Here is a 27,713-nt window from a genome sequence, read left to right on the forward strand (position 1 = left end):
TGGTACTCAATTAACTCTGGGACTAATGTCCAAGACATCTTTACATGTATTTAATAATTTTTGGCAAAGTAAATGTTGGAGGACGCAGTATAATTCCACTCTTATTAACTCATCAGTTTTTTCTTTAACCTCTGCTTTTGAATCCCTGTCATACCGTGTGTATAGTAAGACAAGGAAATGTGGGCAAGTGGAGTTTAAACTTGGAGGTATGTGGCGGGTAACTGTCTGAAATGTGGAAAGCTCTGTTCTAAGGCTAAGGGAAATGGTCTCTGATGTGGGATTTCAGCCTAGAATTCAGCAGACGAGGGAAAAGTGTCCTAAGTCATATGACACTTTAATCTGGTTTCTACTTTCCTGGTATTTGGAAGTTGGTGCATTAAGGTTTTGCAGACAGCACTCTGCTACTGGCACACCACTTTTTCACAGCCTTTGTGTTTATCTTTAAAACAAGATTGAGTAGGAAATACAAGTCTTGGTCAATCTCAAGAACTTCATATGGGAAACCATTGTTCTTTCAGTGGGTTTAGTCTCTTCCTTCTGATAATGACTCCATGTGCTATGTTGTTCATCCAATCTCAGATGCCACTCTGGGGCCCCTTCCGGGTCCCCTGTCTCACATCTCAAGTAGCTGCTCACTCTGGTTGTAGCGACTGCTAATTCCTGCCACTTTACTGGGTAAACTTCTCTTTGTCTGATTTACATGTTACTGTAAAACTGACCACTATTTAATAAAATGTGAGGTAATCAGTGTAACTAAATGGTTTTTCTTCATGTGTCTTCTTAATAAATATTGCTTTACTTAAAACTTTCACTGCTTTTCCCTACCCTGGGTCTTCTACGTACCTTTGCTTTCATAGTTTCATAACTACTAATATCTTCTTTTCATATATTTAAAAATTCTAGGTGGTCTAGATTACTCTGATTATACTAAATAAAAAACAAATTGTATATTTTCATTAGTACAAAGGACTTAAACTATTGTTACTCTTCACTTAGGGAGAAAAGCCGATTCTCAATTATGTGTAGTGTAAGTTTTCCAGCTTAATAAGTATATATGTACCTGAAACGTAAAAACAACCTCAAGATAACATGGCCTAGGACTTTCCGTCATGGCTCAGTGGTTAACAAACCCAACCAGTATCCATGAGGATTTGGGTTTGATCCCTGGCCTTGCTCAGTTGGTTAAAGGATCCAGCGTTGCTGTGAGCTATGGTGTAGGTTGCAAACGTGGCTCAGATCCCATGTTGCTGTGGTGGCGTATGCCGGCGGCTACAGCTCTGACTGGACATCCATATGCTGTGGGTGCAGCCCTAAAAAGACAAAAGACACACACACAAAAAGATAACATGGCCTATCTTGAATTATTCATCCATCAAAACTTCCCTAGGTATAACTGAATATATGAATTAATTTTTAAAATTTCTACCATGAATTAAAAGTTACCAAAAATCAGGTGCCAAAGAAAATGAGAATATAAATACATGATCAAGTAATCCAAAAATATGACCAATAATTGAGAATTGGCCCTTCTGGTATATTAAGTCTATTAGATGATAATATTTAACAATTTCTCCTTGTCGATAATGAAGGAAGCTATGTTAACATTTTACAGGAATAAAAAATTCACAAGGAGCATTAAGTGTTAATGAAAAACAAGAAGTAAAAATATCAAAAAGTATTAAGTAGACTTATTTTAAAAGTTATTTTAAACCATGATATCTTACTGTGTGACTATCTCTGTTTAAAGGACAGAAGTTTAACTGATGCCCAGGAAACCTCAGAAGAAATGCAAAAGACTAACAATGCTATTTCAGTAGGTACAATTTTCAAATTTTCCATCATTTTACTTAATTGTATACATATTAAAGTATAACATTTTAACTGTTTCAGAGTAAGCGAGAAATACTACGTAGGTTAAATCAGAATCTTAAAGCTCAAGAAGATGAGAAAGGAAAGCAGAGTCCCTCTGAAACAGGTGCAATAAATATACTTGAAGATGCCAAAGAGCAGGAGAAAGAAAAACCGGTTTCGTCAGATCGCAAGAAATGGGAGGCAGGAGGCCAGCTGGTGATTCCTGTGGATGAGCTGACACTGGACACGTCCTTCTCTGCCACTGAAAGTGTGTATGAGAGTGCTAATGTCCTGTCCAATCCAGCACATGGGTGACCGTGTGGACTGGACAGTGACGGAGGCACCTTTGGGGGCTGAGGGCTGAAAGAATGCCTGTAACAAGTGGAACGTGGAGAAGAGGCTTCGGCTCTCAGATGGCAGGGCTTTTCATTGCAGCAGTCTGCAGTGTGAGCATGGGACCCAGATAGATGTTTATATTGTTACTTTAGCCGTTTGTCCGTCAGTCATCTGTCACTGGGAATAATCCTTGGAGAGAACAAGGGTGGTCCCATGGGTCACAGCTCAGGTGTTGAGAGGGTGTTGCTTAGTGGTCCGTTTGCTCGGCGGATTCCCCAGCACCTCCCATTCCCCGCCTTGTCCAGGCCGGGGGCCATAGCAGGGAACTGCAAAAACACCTCCTCTCCCTGGCCCACCCTCTTAAGGACGTCTGGCTGTCACCTAAGCACAGTCTTAGGTGATTTTTCTGATGGGCTGTTTTAGTAGAGTTTTTCCTGCATTGGTGGGAAGTTCCAGACTCCATAGCAAGCAGTTCTGTCCTGAGTCCCATATGCCCCCCATTCTGAGCAGTGGAGCAGTATCAAGGCTGAGAGAGCCTCTCCCAGGCGACAATCACAGCTGTTGCAGGGACACCAACCAGGGCATCACAGGGTCTCAGGGGAACCCAGGAGGCGGTTTTTGACAGCAGCTGGACCCCGGGAGAGCCTGGACCCTGGGAATGCTGCTCAGCTTCCAGGTGAAGGGCAGAATCTGAGCCGATGAGGGCAGGAGGGCAGCTGAAAGCTCGGGAGGCGAGGGGCCAGAGGGGAGGTGTTCACAGCAGGGACAGCTGTAATGCCTTGTGCTGCCAGGCAAGAGCTCAGGCTTCGAGCGCCCTGTAGGTCATGTCTGCTTCCCCAGCTGTCGTTGCAGCGCAGACAGCGGACACTGCAGGTGCATCAGTGCAGCTGTGTTTGCAGTACAGTCTTGGTTAGGGACACTGAAATTTTAATTTCATCTAATGGCCTTTATATCTTCGTTCTTCTCTCTGATTTTCTTGTATTCCATTGCTGTCAAGAGTGCTCGTGATTGCTTCCTGGGGGATTTTTATAACAACCTTTTAAAATCCTTGTTAGATCATTCTCACATCTGTGCTGTATTTCTGTTGGCTGCCAGTAGCTGCCTCCCAAGAGACTCTAGATTTCTCTGGTGCATCTTGGGCCAAGTAACTTTGACTTGCATCCTAGACACTTTGAGTATTCCCTGATGAGACTCTGTGTCTTCTTTAAATCTTAGGGGAATATTGATGTTTCTGCCATAGACTTTGTTAGAGTCAGACCATGGGTTTGCATCTGCCTTCTGTGGCCCATAGTTTCAGTACCAGCTCATTTTCCAGAGCCTATGGGTACATTTTGCTCTGCCGGCCTGTACCATGGTGACTGTCTGGGAGCTGAGTAGTTGTCGGTTGGCTAGCTCAGTTTTCAGTCTTTGATGTACAGGACAGGGTCAAGTCCATGTGTGCACAGGTGGTAAGCCCAGGTGATAGCAGACACCTGCAGAGGGTTGCTTTCTTGAATTCCTCTGTCTGCACTGTTTCTGTGGTATTTTCTCTCTAGTTTCCACAGTCTGCTGCCTGCTTGGAGCTGGGAGGCCAGGAGCAGGGGAGGTAGAGTGGGATTGCCCCACCTCCCGGGTACCATGTCTCCATGTCAGCTTTACCTGCTGTGGGTTCTTGATGTCCCACCACTGGGGGTGCTGTGGATCTGTCTTCTTCACCAGTCCAGCTGCCATCTGTTCACACCCTCAGGTCACTGCTTGTGCGCTGTGATCCGTTCTTAGAGCCGAGTCAGTGGACATGGGTGATGTGTGTCTGCTCTCTCTGCCCAGAGCTTAGGACTCCGCTTGTCCTTGAAGGGGCTTCAGCTACTGCAAAGAAGGGCCTCTTTTGTATTCATCCATGTACTTTCTATTTCTGGGGTTCTTAGTTTCTTTGTTTAGATTTGTGTATCCATGGGGTATCATCGTTTGACTCACCTTGCAATGCAGGTGATAGTCTCTCAACTTCTGTATACTGAGAAGTATTTTTACTTGATTCTGTACCTCATTTTTTAATTAATATAAATTTAATTATATAATTTAGTAAGGTGTAATTTTTAATGCTTATACCTTAATCTGTAAAAGCCATCTTCTCTGGGTATGGAGTACTAGGTTGGCAGGTCTGTCTTTCAGTGCTTTATTGTTTCTTTTTCTTCTTTTTTTTTTTTAAATCTTTTGTCTTTTTAGGGCCGCACCTGTGGCATGTGGAAGTTCCCAGCTAGGGGTCGAATCAGAGCTGTAGCTGTAGGCCTTCGCCACAGCCGCGGCAACGCTAGACCTGAGCTGCGTCTGTGGCCTACACCACAGCTCACGGCAATGCTGGATCCTTAACCCACTACGCAAGGCCAGGGATCGAACCCACGTCCTTATGGATACTAGTCGGGTTCGTTAACCACTGAGCCACGACAGGAACTCCTTCAGTGCTTTAAAGATGCTGCTGTCCTCTCACTTGGGTTGTTTCTGACAAGAACTCTGACGCTTATCTTTGCTCCTCTCAGCATCACATGATGATGTTCTCTGTCGGCTCCTGAGATGGTGTGTCTTTATCACTGCTTTGAGCAATTTGACTGTGAAGTGCCTTATTGTAGCTTTCTTCATGTTTCTTTTCTTTGAGGTTGACCGAGCATCTGTGGGTTTAACATTTTCATCACATTGGAAATTCCTTTGCCAATATTTCTTCAGTTATTTCTCTATGCTCCTTCCTCCTCAATATTGGGAACTGCAGTTTCATGTATATTAAGCTGCCCCATAGCTAACCAATATGCTTTTCATTTTTGAAGTTTCTCTTTTTTCCTATGCATTTCACTCTGGATAGGTTCAAATTCACCTTTTTTTTTTTTTACATTGCCTAACCTATTAGTCTCATCCGATTTATTTTTCACCTCAGATATTGTAGTTTTCATTTCTAGAAGTTCAATTCGGGTTTTAAACATATCTATCATGACCCTTCTTAAATTTTTGATCATATGGAATAAAGTCATAAACAATTTATTTAGTTAGCTTATCTGCAAATACTAATGTTTGTCTCAGTTCTGAATCTATTTTGATTGATTGATTTTTCTCCTCATTATGGATTATATTCTTCTGCTTCTTTGCATGATTGGTAAATTTTTTTTCCAATTACACTTGATTTATAGTGTTCTGTCAATTTTCTACTATAGAGCAAACTGACCCAATCACACGTACATATATATGTTCTTTTTCTCACATTATATTCCATCATGCTCTATCACAAGTGACTAGATATAGTTCCTAGTGCTATACAGCAGGATCTCATTGCTTATCCATTTCAAAGGCAATAGTTTGCATCTATTAACCCCAAATTCCCAATCCATCCTACTCCCTCCCTCCCCCTTTGCAACCACAAGTCTGTTCTTCATGATAGGTGCTAGCTATTGTGCATTTTACATTCATGGGTGCTAGGCTTTTTGGTGTTTCTGTAATTTTCTGGAGATTTGTTCTGGACTGCAGTTTAGTTGGACTCAGTTTGATTCATTTATGCCTTGTTTTTTAAGAGTTATTAGGTGAAATCAGGGCTGTGTATAGTCAAGTGAGAATTCTTCCCTACTGAAGAGACAGGACCCTTCTGAGTGCCCAGGGCACTGCAAATTAAGACACTTTGCAGTGTGTTGGAAACAGGCAGTATCTCCTGTCCTGTATTCCTTGTAGTCCTTTGGGTTGTTCTCTTCCTCTTTAGGTGGTTTTTTCTTTCTTTTTTTTTTTTTTTTTTTTTGTCTTTTTGCTATTTCTTTGGGCCGCTCCCACGGCATATGGAGGTTCCCAGGCTAGGGGTCCAATTGGAGCTGTAGCCACTGGCCTACGCCAGAGCCACAGCAACGCGGGATCCGAGCCGCGTCTGCAACCTACACCACAGCTCACGGCAACGCCGGATCGTAACCCACTGAGCAAGGGCAGGGACCGAACCCACAACCTCATGGTTCCTAGTCGGATTCGTTAACCACTGCGCCACGACGGGAACTCCCAGAAATATATATATATATATATATATATTTTTTTTTTTTTTGCCTTTTCTTGGGCCACTCCTGCGGCATATGGAGGTTCCCAGGCTAGGGGTGGAATCAGAGCTGTAGACGCGGGCCTATGCCAGAGCCACAGCAATGCGGGATCTGAGCCGTGTCTGTGACCTACATCACAGCTCGCGGCAACGCCGGATCCTTAACCCACTGAGCAAGGGCAGGGATCGAACCCGCAACCTCATGGTTCCTAGTCGGATTCGTTGACCACTGTGCGCCATGATGGGAACTCCGAGACTGGTGGCTTTAAAAGGAAGAGAGATGACAAGCTGAGGCTACAACATCTGCATGGGATTTGTGAGGAAGAGACATTGTGACCTTGATGACAGCTATGTTGTGTTTCTGGAGGAGAGGGTGTAGGGTGAAGGGCTGTATAGGACTGAGCTGTGAGGGGAAGAGATGGAGCCTTGCGGAGCAGAGACTGAAGAATGAAGAGGGAGCCCGTTGCTCACTTTGAACCTAACCGACCTCCCCTGCCCCGAGCAGGGATGTCCAGGCCCCCTCCAGCCAGGCCCCCGGGGTCAGCCTGCTCACTCTGCTCACTCTGTCCTCCTTTCTGCCTCTTCTGCTCACTTTGCACAGTCCTGCACCTTCCTCTGCCTCCCTCTCCTCCTTCCCACGTCCTGTGCTGGATGCTTACTATTTGCCTCTTCTGTCCCTGTTGTTGGCCTTTCCCCCTTCTGGAGCCCTCTTGTTCACAGTGTTGTGTGCGTGCAACCTGGTCCTCTCCCCCCACCTTCACCTGCTGCTCCAGCCCCCTAGCTGGGGGATTAGCTGTTGGTCTTTGACTTGGATTATCTTCCACACCCTCCCCCCCCCCTCCCCCCCCGCTGCCACAAACCCTTTCTTCACTTTGCTGTTAAAAGTAGCTCTCTTCTGTTATTTTTCAAGGCACACAATATTATTTACTAGTTTTAAAGAACTAATCACATGCTGTAATTTTATCCTTCATCTGTTGAGCTGTCTTTGCCTGTGTTCACTTTGATGAAACAGGCTTGTAAAATGAGGTCGTCTGACTTGTGGGCACACCATGTGTTCCGTGTCGTGAAGCACGTGTTAGACACAGAAAGTGGTTATTACATAGATAGATAGGAGGACAGACACAGCCAACATTGTGAGATCTGCTGTGGGAGTTGGAGATAATTGAGGGCACCTTTGAGGGAATAAACTACCGCCCATGGGACAGAGCTAGGGCAGGGAGATGCAGCAGATGTTTATAGAAGATGAGAAAACCCTGCCGTATTTTCTTAAAAAGTGGAAGGAAAGGTCATATGCAAACCAAAACCGCAAGAACTGTGTACTCTCAAATGACCATCTAGGCTTGTCTCAGACACATTTAGGAGGACCTGCCAGGTAGTTTATTGCCTTAGTAACTGCAGTTCTATATGGATAGTTAGCATGAGACTGAGAACGCTCTTATGCAAATAATACTTTGTCTCATGGGCTCAAAAATCATGTTTAATTTCCTAAGTGGGAAAATACTTGCGTGATGCAAACATCCCACAGTGTAAACTGTGTGTTTGAGGTTCTTCTGCCTCAGCACCCACTCCATCTGCCTCTCTGTTACCAGGTACCCACTGATGTTAGTTTATTGTTTATCCTTATAGAGGTCATTTGTGTATGTGTGTGTGTATATGAGTACAGACACACATTGATTTTACGTTATTTATTAGAGATTACTCCATATCACCTATTATTACAGTGCACCCTTCAACTGTGTGGGTACTTATATGTGGATTTTTTTAAAATAAAACTAGTACCTGTATTTTTGTTTTAGACATCTTTAAGTATGGGGAAAAGTGTGTGTTCATTTAGAGATCATAATACGCGGCATCAAAAGGGTTTTAGTTCCCTGATGGTCTAGTGGTTAGGATTCAGCACTTTCACTGCTGTGGCCCAGGTTCAATCCCTGGTCTGGGAACTGAGATCCCATATCAAGCTGCCACTCGCCACGGCCAGTAAAGAAAAAACAACTTCTTTCTGGTTTGAGTCCAGGTTGCCTTGGCTTCCTGCCTATGGGTGAGTCATTTCTCAAGTCCTGCTCTTTTTATGAGGCACAAAGAGCTGTACTTGGATTCTCAGCTTCATGGAGGGTCAGTGCCCCAACCCCTACATTGTCAAGGGTCAGCTGTGATTTATTTTTCTTATAAGTGTTTTTGGTAAACTTTTTCTACCACCATAAAGAAAAATTCCTTTATTCTTTTTTTAGTTGTGTAATAGTCTGTTGTGTGATTATACAACATTTCATTTGGAAAATTTCAAACATCGAAAAACTGAAATAATTTTACAGTGAATATCAAAACCCTCCATCTGGATCCTGCCATCACCACTTTACTGTGCTTTCCTGGCCACACATGTATCCATCCTTCTATCCGTCCATCAGTCTAGCTAATTTATCGGTGTGGTTCAAAGTATCTTGCAGACATTGGTATAGTTCCGTACTTTGCAGCATACCTATCATTAAACAAAGTTCAGTATGTGTTTAGAAGTTTGTTCTTTAATGTTAAGTTGACATATAGTGAAATGCATACATAAATGTGCATTTGCTGAGTTTAACAGAGTCCTGCACCTCCACAATCCAAACCCTGTTAAGACGTGGAACATTACCATCACCCCAAAAAGCTTCCTGCCTCTTCCCAGTCATTCCCTGCTCCTGGCCTCTCAGAAGCAATTTTTTTGAAGTTTTTCTATCTTCAATTAAATTTCTCATTAAAAAAACTTTAAGAGTTTGTAGTCTTTTGTGTCTGTTTAATTCAGCAGCAGGATGCTTTTTGAGGTTCATCTGTGTTATGATTATTGATAGTTTATTCCTTTTAATTTGATTAAATTTCATTTATTTGACACTGGTACAGTCACTTCTTTTTTTGCTCAGTGTTAATCTGGCACATCTTTATCTTCCCTTCTTTTAATCTAGTTATGTCTTTATATTTAGAATAGGGTGTAGGCAGCAAGTTGCTGGCTTGCCTGTTTCATCCACGCTTATTGCCTTTAGCTTGATTTATTTAGATCATTTATGTTAAATACGATTGTTAATATGGTTTCAGTTAAATGTACCATTTTGCTTTGAGTACCTGTTACTGGCTTATAATTCTAGCTCATTGTTCTGGTATTTTAGTGTTTCCTTTTTAGAGTTTATAGAATACATCTTTAACTTATCACATCTGTTTTCAGGTGACTTAAAGCATTTCATAGACCTTACAACAGAATACTTAAATTTGTTCTCTCCAAGTTTTGTGTTGTTTTTGCTTTTTTAAGCTTATGCTTTCCTCACAATACATCATGGCCATCTATCTTTCATAGAGTCTTGAATAATAATAGAAAAAACCTTCTGTATCTACACATCATTACTATTTCTAGTGGTCTGTATTCTTTTGGTAAATCAGATTTCCATTTAGTATCATTTTTATTCTTCCTGAAGGACTGCCTTTAACAGTTCTTGTAATATGGTACTACTGGTAATGAATTCTTTCAGCTTTTTTGTATCTGTAAAAGCATCAGTTTTGCCTTTCTTTTGCAAAGCTATGTTTTCTGGGTATAGAATTCTAAATTGCCATTTTCTTCTTTTGGTACCTTAATGATATTGCTCCATTGTCTTCTAGTTTGTACTTCTTCTGATGAGAGTTTTCTGTCATTCTCATTTTTATTTGTGTGTAATGTGTCTTATTTCCTCTGCTTGCTTTTTAGCCCCCCCCCCACCTTGGTTTTAGTGAATTTTATTATGATGTTCCTTGGTGTCATTTTCTTCATGTTTCTTTTGCTTGAGTTTCATTGACCTCCTTGGATTTGTGAGTGTATAGTTTTCATCACATTTGGAAATTTTTTTGCCGTAATTAATTCTTCAGCTTTTTCTGTCTTCCTTTCTAGAAGTTCAGTATGGATCTTTTTGATGTTTTCCCTGTCCCTAATATCATTAATCTTATCTGTAGTTTGTTGAATGCATAGAATTTAGTTGTAAGGACAATTATAAACGTTCTTGTCCCCAAATTATATCATCCCTGTTAATTTTGAGTTGTTATTGCTTCATTGTTGATCCACACCCCTCTTTATTAAATAGGTTGAATTCTCCTATTCAGCAGCTGTGCATATTTAGCCATTTTTGTTAGAAGACTAAACAGTGATGTTACCTTGATGGGTGCTGTATACTTTTGTGTTCCTGTAAATGTTCTTGACCTTCGTTCAGGGACACAGTTCAGTCATTTGTAACTAGCTTGACCTCATGGATACTGTCGAGTTCTTAACCTGCTGAGCCACAATGGGAACTCTAATTCTAATCCTAAGTATTTTCAAAGACATCTTTAGATATATTTTTATTAGGAGTATTATTTGCTTTCGTTCTGTCATTTGTTATTCATTCCCTAAAAGTCTTTTTTTAAGCACTATCATTATTGTTACGTTATTGTGTGCACTTTGTGATATACCTTTTTTTTTTTCCTGGGAAGCACTCAATTGGATAGACGACTTTAAATCTGGCTTATAATATTGTTATTATGTGCTATCATTGAGAAATGTTTTTATGTCTTTTTCTTCTAGAACACACAGTGGGAGAGGTTATTAAATTAGATTCTAGTGGATCTCCAAGAAAAGTCTGGGGAAAAAGCCCTACAGATTCTGTTCTAAAGGTACTTGGAGAAGCTGAACTACAACTTCAGACAGAACTATTGGAAAACACAACGAATAGCAGTGGTGAGCAGAAACTAGATATTTTTCTCTACTATTAGTAATATAAAAAAAAAACTGGAGTTCCAGTCATGGCGCAGTGGAAATGAATCCAACTAGGAACCATAAGGTTGTGGGTTCAATCCCTGGCCTCGTTTGGTGGGTTAAGGATCTGGTGTTGCCATGAGCTGTGGTGTAGGTCACAGATGTGGCTCGGATCCCGTGTTGCTGTGGCTCTGGTGTAGGCTGGCAGGTGTGGCTCTGATTTGACCCCTAGCCTGGGGACCTCCATGTGCCGTGGATGTGGCCCTAAAAAGCAAAGCAAAAGCAAAATAAAACAAAAAAAATTATATGCTTATTTTAAATGAATTATTTGTAATAGATTGTCTTTTTGGTATGGTAGTTTTCTATTCAGATGGAGAATGATTGCATTTTCAGGGGAGTTTTCTCAAATGGTAGTCTTGAGTTGTGCTGTGACATAACCTGGATGGTATCTACAAATAAAGGGAGAATAAACATATATGGGGGAGGGAGGAGGAGGAAAGTAGAGCAGTCAGAATGGTGTTGCCCATGAGGAAAGGTGTAGGAGCAGAGCATTTAGGTGAGTGGTGTGTACTTAACATGAACTCGGGAATTAAATGTGCTGAAGACACTGTGGTTGAGACAACAGCCATTTTCCTAGGACTGGGAGCTGACTTCTAGGCAAGAGAAAGACATTTGTGCTCCACGAGTGTCGTGGATCTCAGTATTATGACCACACAGAAAGTTGAGTGTTGCTGTAAAACAGGTGTTTTAAGATTTAACAGCTTCTTCAAATGAAGAGGGGGATAAATATTGTTTTTCCTCTTTTGGAAATTGTGTCAAGACATGAATGTGTATATTATTTCACTTTTCTGTATGTTCATGCTCACTCCTGTCCTCCCTCTCTCTCTCGTTTTTTTTTTTCATTTAATTGAGGATATAGTTGATGTACAATGTTGTGTTAGTGTCATGTTTACAGAAGAGTGGATCAGTTATGTATACACATCTATCCATTCTCCCCCCAACACACAGATTATTATGGAACATTGAGTAGACCTCCCTGTGCTGTATCATAGGTCCTTGTTAGTCATCTGCTTTATATATAATGGTGTATATATGTCAATTCCAAACTCCTAATTTATCCCTCTCCCCTTCCACAGTTTCCGCTTTGTAACCCTAAATTTAATTTTAAAATCTTTGAATTTGTTTCTGTTCTTTTTTTTTCTTTTTCTTTTTTTTTGATTTATTTATTATTTATTTATTTATTTATTTATTGTTGATCCAAATGTAATTTTATTTTTTTTTAATTTTTTTTATAATTTTTTTATTTTCCCACTGTACAGCAAGGGGGTCAGGTTATCCTTACATGTATACATTACAATTACATTTTTCCCCCACCCTTTCTTCTGTTGCAACATGAGTATCTAGACATAGTTCTCAATGCTATTCAGCAGGATCTCCTTGTAAATCTATTCCAAGTGGTGTCTGATAAGCCCAAGCTCCCGATCCCTCCCACTCCCTCCCCCTCCCATCAGGCAGCCACAAGTCTCTTCTCCAACTCCATGATTTTCTTTTCTGAGGAGATGTTCATTTGTGCTGGATATTAGATTCCAGTTATAAGTGATATCATATGGTATTGGTCCCTGTCTTTCTGGCTCATTTCACTCAGGATGAGATTCTCTAGTTCCATCCATGTTGCTGCAAATGGCATGATGTCATCCTTTTTTATGGCTGAGTAGTATTCCATTGTGTATATATACCACCTCTTCCGAATCCAATCATCTGTCGGTGGACATTTGGGTTGTTTCCATGTTCTGGCTATTGTGAATAGTGCTGCAATGAACATGCGGGTGCACGTGTCTCCCTTAAGTAGAGTTTTGTCCGGATAGATGCCCAAGAGTGGGATTGCGGGGTCATATGGAAGTTCTATGGATAGATTTCTAAGGTATCTCCAAACTGTTCTCCATAGTGGCTGTACCAGTTTCCATTCCCACCAACAGTGCAGGAGGGTTCCCTTTTCTCCACAGCCCCTCCAGCACTTGTTCTTTGTGGATTTATTAATGATGGCCATTCTGACTGGTGTGAGGTGGTATCTCATGGTAGTTTTTGTTTTTGTTTTTTCTTAAGTGAAGGTGGGAACCAGGGGACTGAAGGTCTCAGGGACCAAGAGCGCCGCCTCAAGAAACCACACTCCTTTTATTGTGCTCTTTAGGATTACGTCAAGTGAGAAGGGGGTTGTAGGTGCAGGATATAGGTTTTTTTTTTTTTTTTAAGTTTGTTTCTGTTCTTTTGTATACTTTTTTATTAGATTCCACATATAAGTGATATCATATGTTGTCTTTGTCTAGCTTACTTCAGTTGGTATGATAATCTCCAGGTCCACCCATGTTGCTGCAGATGGTATTATTTGGTTTTTTATGGCTGAGTAGTATTCCATTGGATTTAGGTACCACTTCTTAATCCATTCCTCTGTTGGTGGGCCTTTAGGTTGTTTCCATGCCATGTCTTGGCTGTTATGAACAATGCTGCTGTGAACATTGGGATTCATGTATCTTTTCAAATCATGGTTTTCTCTGGATATAGGTCCAGGAGTGCGATTGCTGGATCCTATGTCAACTCTATTTTTAGTTTTTAAGGGACCTCCCTAATGTATTTCACATTTAATTTCTAATATTTGGGGGTTTTCTAGCTTCCTTTCTGTTACTGCTTTAGAGCCTAATTGTATTGTGGTTTCAAAATATCATGGTGTACATGGTTTCAGTCTTTTGAAATTTCTGATACGTGCATTCTTGCCCACCTTATGGTCTGTTTTGGTAAATGTTTCTTATGCATTTGAAAGGAATGTGTATTTCACAGTTACTCTATGTATGTTTATTCTATGTTGAGTTGTTTAATCATAATGTTCAAGTTTCCTGTGTGTTTTATTACTTATCTGCTTGTTATATCAGCTACTGAGAGAAGAGTGTTAAAATCTCCAGTATGTTTGTACGTTTTTCAGTTTCTCCTTTCAAGTCTATCAATTTTTGATATTTATATTTTTGTTTCTGTTTTTTTTTTGTTTTGTTTTGTTTTTTTAGGGCCACACCCTTGGCAAATGGAAGTTCCCTGGCCAGGGGTTGAATCAGGGCTGCAGCTCCTATGCCAGATCCATGCCGTGTCTGCAACCTACACCACAGTTTACAGCAATGCTGGATCCTTAACCCAGTGAGTGGGACCAGGGATCAAACCTGTGTCCTCATGGATATTAGCCGGGTTTGTTACTGTTGAGCCGCTCTGGGAACTCCTTATATTTATATTTTGAAGCTAAGTTTTTTAGTGCATAGCAGTTTAGATTATTGCCTTAAATTCTTTAGATTGTTGCATTGATCATTTTATGCATCTTCCTGTTACACTGACCTCTTTATTGTTATGACCTGTCCATGTTTATCACTAGTAACATTATTTCCTTTAAAGGCTGCTTTATCTTATACTCCATAGCTAGCTATACCAGCAAGAATTCTTTCAGTTAATGTTTCCTTAGTATATCTTTTTCTGTAGCCTTTTCTTTCATTTGCTCTGACTCCTTATTTTTGAATGTGACTTTTATTTCAAATCCAGTCCAAAGACAATTTTTATCTTTTTTCAGAGTATTTAATTTATTTACATATAATGCAGTTACTGATTTAGATTACTTTGTAGCCTGTGTTCAGTCTTGCTGTATGTTCTTTTGTTTGTTGCATCTGTTTTTTGTCTCTTTATTCTTTTATTCCTTTCATTCTTTTCATTCCTCCTTTTGAGTTAATCAAGCATTCCATTCTTTTCTTTTGTTTGTTTTTAATTATACATTTTTCATTTACCCTTTTGTTATGGTCCTAAAGCTTACAATTTGCATCCTTCCTTAATTCTACCATAATGCTTAAAGCAACCTTAATTTAGTATTTACATCCCTTCTCAAACCATGCACAGTCCTTTTAACAATACCATTCCATTTATTCCCCTCTAACCCTTTGTACTCCTGTTATGTGTTTTATTTTCATATCTTATATAGCTCTTAAGACATCATTATCATCATTATTATTAATGCCATTATTATAATATTTTTTACATTTAATCCATATTTTATTCTTTACAGTATTCATTATTTCTTCCCAAAGTTATACACTTCCATTTGTTACATTTTTCTTCTAGTCTAAAGAATTTCCTCTAGTATTTCCTGTAGCACAGATCTTTCTTTTTTTTTTTTGTTTTTTTGTCTTTTTGCATTTTCTAGGGCCACTCCCACGGCATATGGAGGTTCCCAGGCTAGGGATCGAATCGGAGCTGTAGCCACCGGCCTACGCCAGAGCCACAGCAACGTGGCATCCGAGCCGCGTCTGCAACCTACACCACAGCTCACGGCAACGCCGCATCGTTAACCCACTGAGCAAGGACAGGGACTGAACCCGCAACCTCATGGTTCCTAGTCGGATTCGTTAACCACTGCGCCATGACGGGAACTTCCAAATCTTTCTTTATAAAGAAACTCTATCCTCTTTGGTTTGTCTGAAAAGACCTTTATTTCAATTCCAGTTGTGTTTTTTTTTTTTTTTTTTGTCTTTTTGTCTTTTGTCTTTTGTTGTTGTTGTTGTTGCTATTTCTTGGGCCGCTCCCGTGGCATATGGAGGTTCCCAGGCCAGGGGTTGAATCGGAGCTGTAGCCACCGGCCTATGCCAGAGCCACAGCAACACGGGATCTCAGCTGCGTCTGCAACCTACACCACAGCTCACGGCAACGCCGGATCATTAACCCACTGAGCAAGGGCAGGGACCGAACCCGCAACCTCATGGTTCCTAGTCAGATTCGTTAACCACTGCGCCACGAAGGGAACTCCCTCAATTCCAGTTTTATGGAATATTTTCACTGTGTATTAAATTCTGGTAGATGGGGTGTGCGATGGTTTGTCTTTGCTTAATTTCATTTTATCTTTTGCATGTTAAAGGTATAGTTAGATTTTCTTCTGCTATCTAATTACGTCAGTGTTATGTCTTACTTTTGTTTATTCGAAAGCAGTATGTGTTTCTCTTGAAGCTGATCTAATATTTTCTCTGACTTTCCACAGTGTTACAAGGATCTTTGTAGGTAATATCCTTTGGGCTTCTTAAACTGGAGGTTGCTGTCTTCTCTCAGTTAGGAGAAAATTACGTCCTTTCGGTCCTCCCATGTTGCTTCTACCCGTTCTCTTCCTGATTTTGGACTCCAGTTGCGTGTATTAGACCCTTGGAGTTTGTTACAGCTCCCTCTTGTGCTCTCTTCTACTTGTTGTGCATTCTTCCATTTCATTCTCTCTCTGCTGACCCCGCTAGCATCTCACCAACCCTGCCTTCTGCTTTTTTTAACCACTAAATGCATCCAGTGAGTTCCTAGTATCAGAGGCTGTGTTTTATGGTTTTAGGACATCCATTTCCTATTTTTTACAGGTTACAGGTTTCCAAATTTTCCATTTGGCCCTTCTCTTCCTCTCTTTTCTTGAATTTGTTCATCAAAGTTATTTTAAGGTCCCGCCTTGATAAATCTCAAATCCAAGTATTCTAATCTGTTTCTATTGTTAGATAGGTCTGTCCTCTTTCTGCTGTCTCTTTTTTGTGGTTTCAGTCTTTTTTTCCTATTTCTTTTTTATAAACCATGCTTTATAACAGAGATCAATGAACTTTTTCTATAGCTTGTCAGATTGTAAATTTTCTAGACTTTGTGAGCCCATTTAATCCACATTCTTTCTCTTTTTAAATTTTTTCTATAGCCCTTTAAAAAGGTAAAAGGTTTTTATAGCATGTAGGCTGTACAAAACCAGGGCATAGGTTAGAATTTTTGTTACCTGAATTTTACTGTATTTGATTGGATGCCAGACATTATGGTTAGAATATATAAAGCCTCTGGATAATGTTCTCTTTCTTGAAAGAAGATTATGTTTTCATCTTAAAACTAAGTAATGCCATCAGGTTCCCTTGATGCTGCTGAAGTTAGCTTGGCCTGTTTGTTTGTATTCCTGACTTTGAGCTTCTTCCAGGCAGTAGCCAGTGTTCCTCACTCAGGGTTGGTGATGTCTGCTCACTGCACTCTGGGACTTGCTCTCCAGTCCTCCCAGCTGCCCAGCTGTCCACCTTCACCCAGTCCTTCAGCCTCCTGGTTGCTGCTTTAGGCTGATTTTCTTGGAGTGTTACTTGTGTGTGCAGAGTTTAGGAGTTAGGCAAAAAATAGAGGGGATTTTTTTTTTTTTGGGGCTTAGGGAAACTTTTACCTAGGTTTGAGTTTGGTTTTGCTGATTTTTTTCCTTGAGGTCTGAGTCACTTTGGTAGTCTCAGACTTCTCAGCCCAGTAGGACTTGCCTTCTGCTTGGGGTCTGTTCCCCTATGCAAGTACTTAGGAAATGATCTCAGGGAGGCCACAGGGAAGTGGATCTTCAGTATTTGCCTTCTCAGTCTGGCCCTGGGACTTGTCTACATCACTGATGCTCCAGTGCTTCCAAACAGCCTTTTGTATATATATTTTTTCCATCTTATTTATTTGTCCATACTTATTTTTAGTGGATGATTAATCCAATATGAGTTACATTGTCATGACCAGGAACAAAATTCTCTACATTTTTTAAAACTAGTTTTTGGTGACTGTAATAGTATATTTTCATTGTAAAACATTTAGAAAATACCAGACACTATGCTATAGAAAGTTGAAATTACCCATAACCTTGTTTCCTAGAGATTATGTTCCTATTAATCATATAAATTTTGTTTTTATTTAAAAATATAGTTCTCTTGTTATAAAAGTTACCTATACACATAATTTAAAATGCCAAGGAGCTCTGGAAGTCTGTTACCAAAAACTCCAGCTCCCAGACCTCACTTGTTTGTCTTTCAATGTCTTTTACCGTACTTTCTACCCTCAAAGTCAACCACTTTCAGCTCTTTTAGCTATTTGTTTTCTCATTTATCAACATAAACCCTATACTTACACTGTTACTTCTTGATTTTAAGATGTGTTTACTATTTTTGTTTTTTAGCATTAGGCGTCATCTATGGACTTGCCACTTGGGAAGGTGAGGATTTAGTTGCCTTTCACCCGTCTGTTTTTCTCCCCAGTCTCACCATGTACAACCATACTTTCCATCCGCAGATCCTTCTGATATACTTACCATTTTGGTGAGATCTGTGTACAGTGTTGGTACTGATGTGTATTCTAATCAAGCCAAAATAATTGTTCCACGACTGCTTTCCTTTCTTGCACAATATTTTGTTTTGCTTTTAATGAATATCTGTTTCTATTTTGCTTTGTTTTTCATGAACTTATTTCTAGTTTTTTGCCAGACACTCCCCTAGATATGTTTGTCTCTTCTCAGATCACCTACATACCTGTAATCATATTGGAATCCCCTCTACCTACTCCAAACCAGGGGAGGTTATCCTTTGACCTGCTGGAAAGACATCATCCTGGCCTCTCCCCTAACCTATTCCCATGTTAGATCTCTTCTTGCCTGGAGTCATGGCTTCCTTTTTCTTGATATATTCCCCCATTTTCATGGCATCTGTGGAGACATGGGGTGTGTGTGTGTGTTGGAGGGGTGTGTGTCTCTCTGTCCATCCCTATCCACGTGTGACAGAATTGCTGCTGTACTGTGGTATCCAATTTTCCCCACTTCCTATTTGGTACAAGACTCTGCCATGTGGTGTCCGATTTTCCCTGCTTCCTGTTCGGAATGAGACTCTCCCATGTCTGCTTTAGTTTGGGTTGGCACATGGCTACCTAGGCAGATGACTTTTCCCAGCTTCCTTTTGCAGCTGAATGTGGCCATGGGAATAGGTTGTATCCAAAGTAAAATAGCTATTCATATGGCTTTTAATTGTTTCCATGTTTATTGAATTGATTGATACATTTTAAAAATTGTGATATCTAGGGTTTAGAACATGGTGTTTTGGCATAAGTATACCTTGTGTAATGATCACCACAATCCAGCCAATTAACATATCCGTCCCCCCATATAGTTGCCATTTTGGGTGTGTGATGAAAACTTTAAGATTTAGTCTCTTAGCAAATTTCAAGTCTCCTATACAATATTGGCATCTTTAATTAACTGTGCTATGTATTATATCTCTAGAAATTTATTTATCTTATAACTGAAGGTTCGTACCCTTTACTAACATCTCCCCATTTCTCCCACCTCCCAGCCCCTGGCAACCACCATTCTGCTCTCTGTTTCTCTGAGTTTGACTTTTTTAGATTCTTCTTATACCTGATAGCATGCAGTGTTCGTCTTTCAATGTCTGGCTGCTTTTGCTTAGAATGATATCCTCCAAGGATTTCCTTCTTCCTTAAGGCTGGATCGTATTCCATTATGTATATAGATACATCTCTGTCCATTCATCCGGTTAACCCTTAGGTTGTTTCCATGTCTTGTATACTGTGAATAATGCTGCCGTGAACACAGGAGTGCAGATGTCTCATCTCCATCCTAATTTAATTTCCTTTGAGTAAATGTCCAGGAGTGGATTGCTGGGTCATATGCTAGTTCTGTTTTTAATTTTTTTTTTCATTTTGTTGAGGAACTTCCCTACTGTTCTCCACAGTGGCTATACAAATTTATATTCCCACCAACAGCATATAAGGGGTCCCTTTTTTCCACACCTTCTCCAGTATTTGTCATCTCTTATCTTTTTGCTAATAGCTGTGTTAACAAGACTGAGATGATCTCTCATTGTGGTTGTGATTTGCATTCCCCTGATAATTAGTGATACTGAGCATCTTTTCATATACCTGTTGGCTGTTTGTTATTTTATGTCTTCTTTTGAGAAATACCTGTTCAGTTCCTTTGCCTATTTTAAAATTCTATCATTAGTTAATAATAGAAAAAAATATTGGAGTTCCTGTTGTGGAGCAGAGGAAACAAATCTGAAGGGTAACCATGAGGTTGTGGGTTCAATCCTTGGCCTCGCTCAGTGGGTTAAGATCTGACATTGCCCTGAGCTATGGTGTTGGTTGCAGATGTGGTTCATATCTGGCATTGCTGTGGTTGTGTGTAGGCCAGTGGCTACAGCTCCAGTTTGACCCCTAGCCTGGGAACCTCCATATGCCATGGGTGTGGCCCTAAAAAAAAAAAATCAAAACAAAGAAACAAAATAATAGAAAAAAATTTAATTTGCCCATTTTTTTGCTACTGAGTTGTAGTATGAGTTCCTTAAATTTTTTGGATATTAATCTCTTATCAGATATATGACTTGCAAATTTTTTTTTCTTGTTCCATAGATTGCCTTTTCATTTTGTTCATTTTTTTCATTGCTGTGCAGAAGCTTTTTACTCTGATATAGTTCCACTTTTTGCCTTTTTTTTTTTTTTTTTTTTTTTGTCTTTTTGCCTTTTCTTGAGCTGCTCCCGCGGTATATGGAGGTTCCCAGGCTAGGGGTCTAATCAGAGCCGTAGCCACTGGCCTACACCAGAGCCACAGCAACGCAGGATCCAAGCCGTGTCTGCAACCTACACCACAGCTCACGGCAGCGCCGGATTGTCAACCCACTGAGCAAGGGCAGGGATCAAGCCCACAACCTCATGCTTCCTAGTCAGATTCGTTAACCACTGCACCACGACGGGAACTCCCACTTTTTGTTTTTGTTTTTTGCTTTTGTTGCTTATGCTTTGGTATCATATCCAAAACTGTCTCTTTTTTTGTCTTTTTAGGGCCACACCCACAGCACATGGAAGTTCCCAGGCCAGGGGTTGAATTGGAGCTGCAGCTAGCGGCCTAATACCACAGCCACAACAATGCCAGATCCAAGGTGCATCAGTGACCCCCACCACAGCTTATGGCAATGCTGGATCCTTAACCCACTGAGTGAGGCCAGAGATTGACCCCAAATTTTTTTTTTTTTTTTTTTTTTTTTTTGTCTTTTAGGGCCGCACCAGCGGCATATACAGGTTCCCAGAGTAGGGTTCCAATCTGAGCTGTGGCCGCCAGCTTATGCTACAGCCACAGCAATGCAGGATCTGAGCCTCATCTTCGACCTACATCACAACTCACGGCAACTCCAGATCCTTAACCCACTGAGTGAGGCCAGGCATCGAACCTGCGTCCTCATGGATGCTAGTCGGGTTTGTTAACCATTGAGCCACGACAGGAACTCCTGAACCAAATCTTTTTTTTTTTTTTTTTTTTTTTTTAAAGGGCCACCCCTTCAACAGATGGAGGTTCCCAGGCTAGGGGTCTAATCAGAGCTGTAGATGCCAGCCTGCGCCAGAACCACAGCAACGCAGGATCCGAGCCACGTCTGCGACCTACACCACAACTCATGGCAATGCCAGATCCTTAACCCACTAAGTGAGGCCAGGGATCAAACATGCATCCTCGTGGGTACTGGTTGGGTTCATAACCCATTGAGCCACAATGGAAACTCCCTGATTGGGAAATATTCTTTAGAGTTGCAGTGGTAGAGGAAGATAAGTGGAAAAGCAGGATGTTAGATATTAGAACATGAAATATTTTAACATTGAACGTTTTGAGAAGCTGTATTTAATGACGAGATCTCCAAGATCTGAGCATTGGAGTGACTGAGGTGGAATGAAGATGATGGTGAGATGAACCGACAAGCTCAGGTACAGGAAGGTTACTGAGAAACCCAGCAGGTGAGCAAAGATGGAGTTAGTGTGGGGGCTCCCAACAGTGAGCTGGAAAGGAGCAGGCAGAGTGACCTGGCCATCTTCCAGAGAACTTTAGTAAGCTGTCCTAAGCCAGAGCAGCCCCTCCTGGCATCATTTAAAAGGATGGACAGTTTCAAAGCAATTACTAGAAACACACAAAAACAATTAGTTCATAATTTAAAAAATATCATTCACACACACACACACACACACATATGTTTTAACCAAAGGAATAGGCAAGTAAACTTTATCTTAGCCACCTTAGAAATTAATTAATTTTTACCATTTGCTTTTTATACCTTTATTGGTCATTACCAAGTTTCAATATGTTTTAAATAATTAAATACTGCAACTGGGACATTAAAAATGCAAACTGATTTAGGAGTCCCTGGCGGCCTAGTGGTTTAGTATCCAGCATTGTCACTGCTATGGTCTGGGTCACTGCTATGGTGCAGGCTTGGTGCCTAGCTAGCAAATTCCACATGCCGTGGATGCAGCTAAAAAAAAAAATACAAACTAAATTACCAAAATAATTGTGTTCTGAATATTTTGTATAATATTATGCATTTTACATTGCATAAAATGGTTTTATACATGAAGATAAAGTTTGTTTTTGATTAATGAAAATTCTAAATACATTTGAATAAAACATTCCTGTGCATACATACACAGTCAGTCAACTGGGATAGTCAAAACCATGTGCATTGGAGTGACTGAGGTGGAATGAAGATGATGGTGAGATGAAATGTGGTTTTATAAATGTGGTTGTTAAAAATAAAAATACATTCATATAACAGTGGTAAAATTGAAATTTTAAAAATTAATTTGAGAGTTTTACAAAATCACACACATATGAATGATATAACCTAATTCTATATATTTCAAAATCTTTATGCTTGACACTGAAATGTCTCTATCCCATGGAAAATTTTTGATTTTAAAGTTTTCTATTTTAAGGAATTTTTATAATTCATAATTATTAAAGTGTCTTATCCATGGGCGTGATGCAGACCCAGTCCCAGCAAATAGAAAAGTCATGAGAGTCAACTCTCTCTGCTATCACCATGTGTATTTCGCTGTAGTTTTAGAAGAATATCTTCTTCACTTGTACAGTGAGGTATGTCTTCATATTCATGCCTGTCATCAGTGGTTACAGACTGGGTCCCACAGCTTATAGGGGAAGGGCTGATGACTGTGGGGAACTCGATCCTAAAGCAGCAACATCACTGAGTGCTCGTGTTCAAAACAAGGTGCCAGTCCTTCGGAAAGGTTAATACACTGATGTCATACCTTGGTTAATGCTGAAATATCTAGGTCCAGAATACTCGTCAAGTGCATTTTAGTACTATCTCACTTTTAAATTTAATAGGAGCTGTGATTTTAAGTAAAGCCAAACATTTTTCTAACTGATCTGAAAAGCCTGAAAAACAGTGCCTTTATAGCAAAAACACCTTTTTAATTTAAATTTGGCTATCGTATGCTTTAATGATTTATTAATTTCTAGTGTGTAACAGAACTTAACCAGTAACTACCTTTTTTTAAGAATGAACTTTGTTCTAATGCGGTTACAGATAAAAATTCAAGCCACTTTGAGAACATAGCATGATTTTTCTTTTCTTGTTGTTATTGTTGTTGTTTCAGAGATTTCTCCTGAAAGAGAAGAAATTTTAAAAGAAAAAATAAAATGTATTTCACTTGAAATGAAGCCATCAGCTACTGTTGATTCTTCTGTTGAGACAAATAGTCCAGACTTTAGTGAGGCAGAGACAGCATTGAAACCAGAAGGAAATGTGGATGGTACGTTTTAATAGATCAGATGAGCTTTATTTGATTTAATAATGCTTTAATGTATTTTTTATAAACAGATCTTCAGAATACGTATATGTGTTTGGGTGATTCATCTCAAATTAGGTTCACTGTTTTTCTAGTAACTGGCCTCTTTTTTTTTTTTTTTTTTAATTGCCACATAGCAGATCTCCCCAAAACTTCATGTTAAAACAACAGCCATTTTACTACTATAAATGTAATGTACAGTACTCAGTTCCTGACATACACTACTTTGTGTGTGTCGGGAATTGAGTCGAGGCCTGGCCCACCCGTGTGTTTCTCTAATATGTGTGCTCTTGGCTTTGTGATTGCCTGGGGTGTTCAGCTGGCAGTCAGGCTGGTCTCATGTGCCCCAGAGGGCTTAACAGGTGTCCTGACAGATATAGCTCACAGGGTGGCCTACCTGGGCCGCCTTCCTCTTCACGTGTAGTCTTTCAGCAGGGTGGTCGGACATCTTACTTGGCCCATAGATACCCGGGTAATAAGCAGCTTTTACTCGTAGAAGCTAGTCTCAGAACTGGCAGTGTCACTTCTTCTGTACTTCGTTGGTCAAAGCAGTTCCAGGCCAGCCTGGATTCAGAGGGAAGGGAAACAGACCCCACTTCTCAAAGGTAAGAGGGTTAAAGATCGTAGCCATCTTTATTATCACAGTCTGCTGTTTGACCAGAATTGTTTACATCACCCTCACCTGCAAAACACACTTACTCTTCAAAGCCTCATCTTATATGACATTGGCTCAGAGTTTAAGGACGTTATCATCGAGATCAGGCTTGTGTATAAATGTGTTTCCTTGGTATAGTTCTCTGAATACAATTACTCTCAATCTTTGAAACTAGAAGTAAAAATCAAAAACAGCCACTTCCTTCCATCTACTTAACATCCAGTGGTGAGGCAGGACTGGAGGCTTCTTTTCCAAAACCAGGACCGAGGGAAGCACACAGTGCTCATTGGTACTTGGACATGGAATCCCGCCAGTAGCATGGCCAGTGGTCTCCCCTGCACCAGGAGTCCATGCCTTCGAGGGCTCCTCTCTTCTGAACTGGATCCTCTGCTTTCAGTACGAGCTAGGGGTGCTTCTGCATGTGGAATTTTCCTAATGATTTTGTGGATTTCCATCCAATATTATTGACATTCACCACAATTGTCAAAAATCACTGGGGTTTTTTGGTTTGTTGCTTATTTTGGAGGCTGTGCCTTCTCTCTCGTTAGTGCCTTTGTGGATGCTGGGAGACGGGTACTTGAGATCCTTAGCAGTCTTTTGTCCAACCATGAGAGTCTGTGTGACAAGCTGCTGTTTGGCCACACCCTTGACTTTGTCTTTGCTCCGAGAATGCACCTTAGCACCTGGTTTAGTGTTTATCTGGAGGCCGTGTCTTCCCTTGAGAAGCTGTCTCCTCTTGAATTCTCCTCATAATCCAAACAATTCTTTCTTCAGCTAGCCCTTTCCTCCTGGTATGTTACCCGAGGCTGCCACAGGAATCCAGATGGCACTTGGAATGCTCTGCTCAGATTAGCTTGGTCATTGAATTTATTAGGTGCATTTTCTTTCATCCTTGTTATCACAGGTGCCAAATTTTCTGCCATCCTGTAACAAGAAGGCCCTTTCCTCCAGCCTCTGTAACTGTTTGTCACTGGCCAGTCTCTCACCACCATCTCCTTGAAGCCTTGTTCAGCTCCTGCTGCTGCCTTGTCCCAAAATCAGTGCATGTTTTTGAGATTTGTTATGTTGCAATCTATTTTCTTTCTTTCTTTCTTTTTTGTCTTTTTGGGGCCGCACCCATGACATATGGAGGTTCCCAGGCTAGGGGTCTAATCAGCTGTAGCTGCCGGCATGAGCCACAGCCACAGCAACACCAGATCCGAGCTGTGTCTGCGACCTACACCACAGCTCACAGCAACGCTGGATCCTTAACTTGCTGAGCAAGGCCAGGGATCGAACCCACAACCTCATGGTTCCTAGTCGGATTCATTTCCACTGCACCACAACAGGAATTCCTACCCTGTTTTCAGATATGAAATTCTGTCTCAGTCATCTCTTGCTGCAAAAAAATTGCTCTGGAGACTTAGTGATGATTGTATTTTCTCCCACACCTTGGTGGATTAGGAAATGGAAGGTTCTCCTCCTCCACGGGGTCCCAGCTGGCATCGCTCAGTGGTGTTTAGCTGTCAGCTCTCAGCTATGCTTGTTTGGAGGGTGCGAGGAAGTGTCAGGCCCATGGGTCATGTCTTGAGTTAGGGGCTTGGCTGGGCCTGTCTAGCTGGTCCCTCTCCTTCATTTCAGTCTCAGAGCCTTGCTGTATGGTCTTTCATGGTGGCTTGGACTTCCAGATGCCCAGGTGGAAGCTGCCACTTCTCTTAAAGTCTGGACCTGGAACTGGCTTCTAACACTTAAGCTCTCTCATTTGGCCCAGGCAATCACACTGCCAGCCCAAATGCAAGGGAGGGGAAACAGAGTCCCCTCTAGATGACAGGAACGTCGGAGATCTTGCTGTATGTGTGTCCATCTTTAATTCACCACAGTCACTTCAATAGTCTTATTCATTAGGATCATAGTTAATAGGCATTTTATACCTGTTCTTTAACAAAACAAAACCCTGTTAGGCATGTAATAGAGGCTGTATGGCCTAGTGCAAGGACTTGCAGACGTTTTCTACAGAGAGCACATAGTGAATATTTCCAACTTCCTGGACAATAAAGTCACAGATCTGCTGTATAGAGTGAGTCGTATTGATATGGCTTAAGGTACTAGAGAACAATTATTCATTAAAAAAGTTTTTAAAAAAATCCCTTTCCCAAGTGCTTATTACCTTATATGCATGACCAAAAAATCATTTAAGTAAAAGATAAAATTTTAAAGTTTGGTACAGTGTCAGTCATCTTTCTAAGCAGGACAGCTAATTGGAAACTTGTAAAATAGAGAAGGGGGTGCTTCCTGTTTTCTCTTTTACCAAGGACCCGCCAACTTGGGCCGCATTCACACTAAGACTGTGAAGAAGGCGGCCTGGGTCATCATTGAAAAGTACTACGTGTGCACGTGCGAGGAGATTGCCATTATTTCCAGCAAGAAGCTCTGCAATAAGATCGCAGGCTATGTCACACATCTGATGAAGCGGATTCAGAGAGGACCAGTGAGAGATATCTCCATCAAGCTGCAGGAGGAGGAGAGAGAGAGGAGAGATAACTATGTGCCTGAGGTCTCAGCCCTGGATCAGGAGATCATTGAAGTAGATCCTGACACTAAGGAGATGCTGAAACTCTTGGACTTTAGCGGTCTGTCCAACCTGCAAGTCACTCAGCCTACAGTTGCGATGAATTTCAAAACACCACGTGGAGCCGTTTGAATCTTTCTGCTATGCTGTAATATTTTCAGTAAACCTCAGTCAGCAACAACAACAACAAAATAGAGAAGGAAAGGGTATCAAATTTCAGGGGAAAAAAAAATGGGAGTCATAGTGGCTAAAGCAAGAAAGTATTGATAATTTGAACCGGAGAGGAAAAGGAAGTTAACAAATGAAGAAAGAACTCCTGGGAGTTCCTCTTGTGGCCTAGCAGAAACAGACCCAACTAGGATGCACATTCCATTTCTGGCCTCACTCGGTGGGTCAAGGTCACCTTGCCATGAGCTGTGGTGTAGGTTGCAGAGGTGGCTCAGATCTGGCATTGCTATGGCTATGGTGTAGGCCAGCAGCTACAGCTCTGATTTGACCCCTAGTCTCGGAGCTTCCATTTACCATACCTGTGGCTGTAAAATAAAATGAAATAAAATAAAATCTTTGTTCTCATACTATTTACTTTCAGGAACTATTACTCACTGCAAGAAAACAGAGGTAGTACCCTGCTTATTCATTATTTGAAGGTCTAGGAAAATAGATTTAGTACACTCCAATTATGTTCTCAGTGTCATTACAAAAGGCCAGGTAATAGGCGTTTTTTGATGATTGAACTTTCCTGTCAGTTACTAATCAATGATATTGTAGTCTACTCTTCCATATTTCTGACCACAGGTACTGTTATCCTTTAGTTTGTGTACATTTTGGAAAGCAATTTACATATTACTAAAATTTTAATGAAGAGAAATCCTTTTATAATAATGAAATACACAGAGTAACTATTTCTTTTGGGTATTTTCATTGCACTGACAATGCAAAAGGAAAAGTCTGTTATTTCAGAAACAACTAGAGAGTAAACAGTAAGATTGAAGATCCTCAGATAAAATATTAAATTTTTTGTTATTATTGCTACTTTAACCTAAACTAGGTGTGATAATTTATAGAAGATGTATTGTTTTCACTAAGTGGTTTTTGCCCCAAGACATGTTTTTGCTGTGTGTTTCCTTTG

General features: G+C 40.6%; 1 protein-coding gene, 1 non-coding gene and 1 pseudogene across 23 annotated transcripts in view; all 3 read left to right on the forward strand.

Annotated features, from left to right (window-relative positions):
* NEK1 (NIMA related kinase 1) overlaps positions 1-27,713 on the forward strand; it is a 187,618-nt gene that overhangs the window by 126,516 nt on the left and 33,389 nt on the right. For 13 of the 22 annotated variants that reach the window (XM_021072842.1, XM_021072846.1, XM_021072849.1 and 10 more), the window contains 4 exons: positions 1,748-1,813; positions 1,891-2,119; positions 10,767-10,919; positions 23,190-23,345. In XM_021072842.1, coding sequence (XP_020928501.1) covers positions 1,748-1,813; positions 1,891-2,119; positions 10,767-10,919; positions 23,190-23,345 — 604 coding nt within the window. Of the gene's footprint in view, positions 1-1,747; positions 1,814-1,890; positions 2,120-10,766; positions 10,920-17,925; positions 17,962-23,189; positions 23,346-27,713 lie in introns of all 22 variants that reach the window. The other 9 variants (XM_013982714.2, XM_021072840.1, XM_021072839.1 and 6 more) reach the window with 1 other exon arrangement.
* On the forward strand, positions 8,086-8,157 carry TRNAE-UUC. The gene has a single exon. It is a non-coding gene; the product is annotated as a tRNA-Glu (tRNA).
* On the forward strand, positions 23,662-27,710 carry LOC102167102 (annotated as a pseudogene).

This window comes from Sus scrofa, chromosome 14, assembly GCF_000003025.6.
Source record: "Sus scrofa isolate TJ Tabasco breed Duroc chromosome 14, Sscrofa11.1, whole genome shotgun sequence".
NCBI classification, from domain to species: domain Eukaryota; kingdom Metazoa; phylum Chordata; class Mammalia; order Artiodactyla; family Suidae; genus Sus; species Sus scrofa.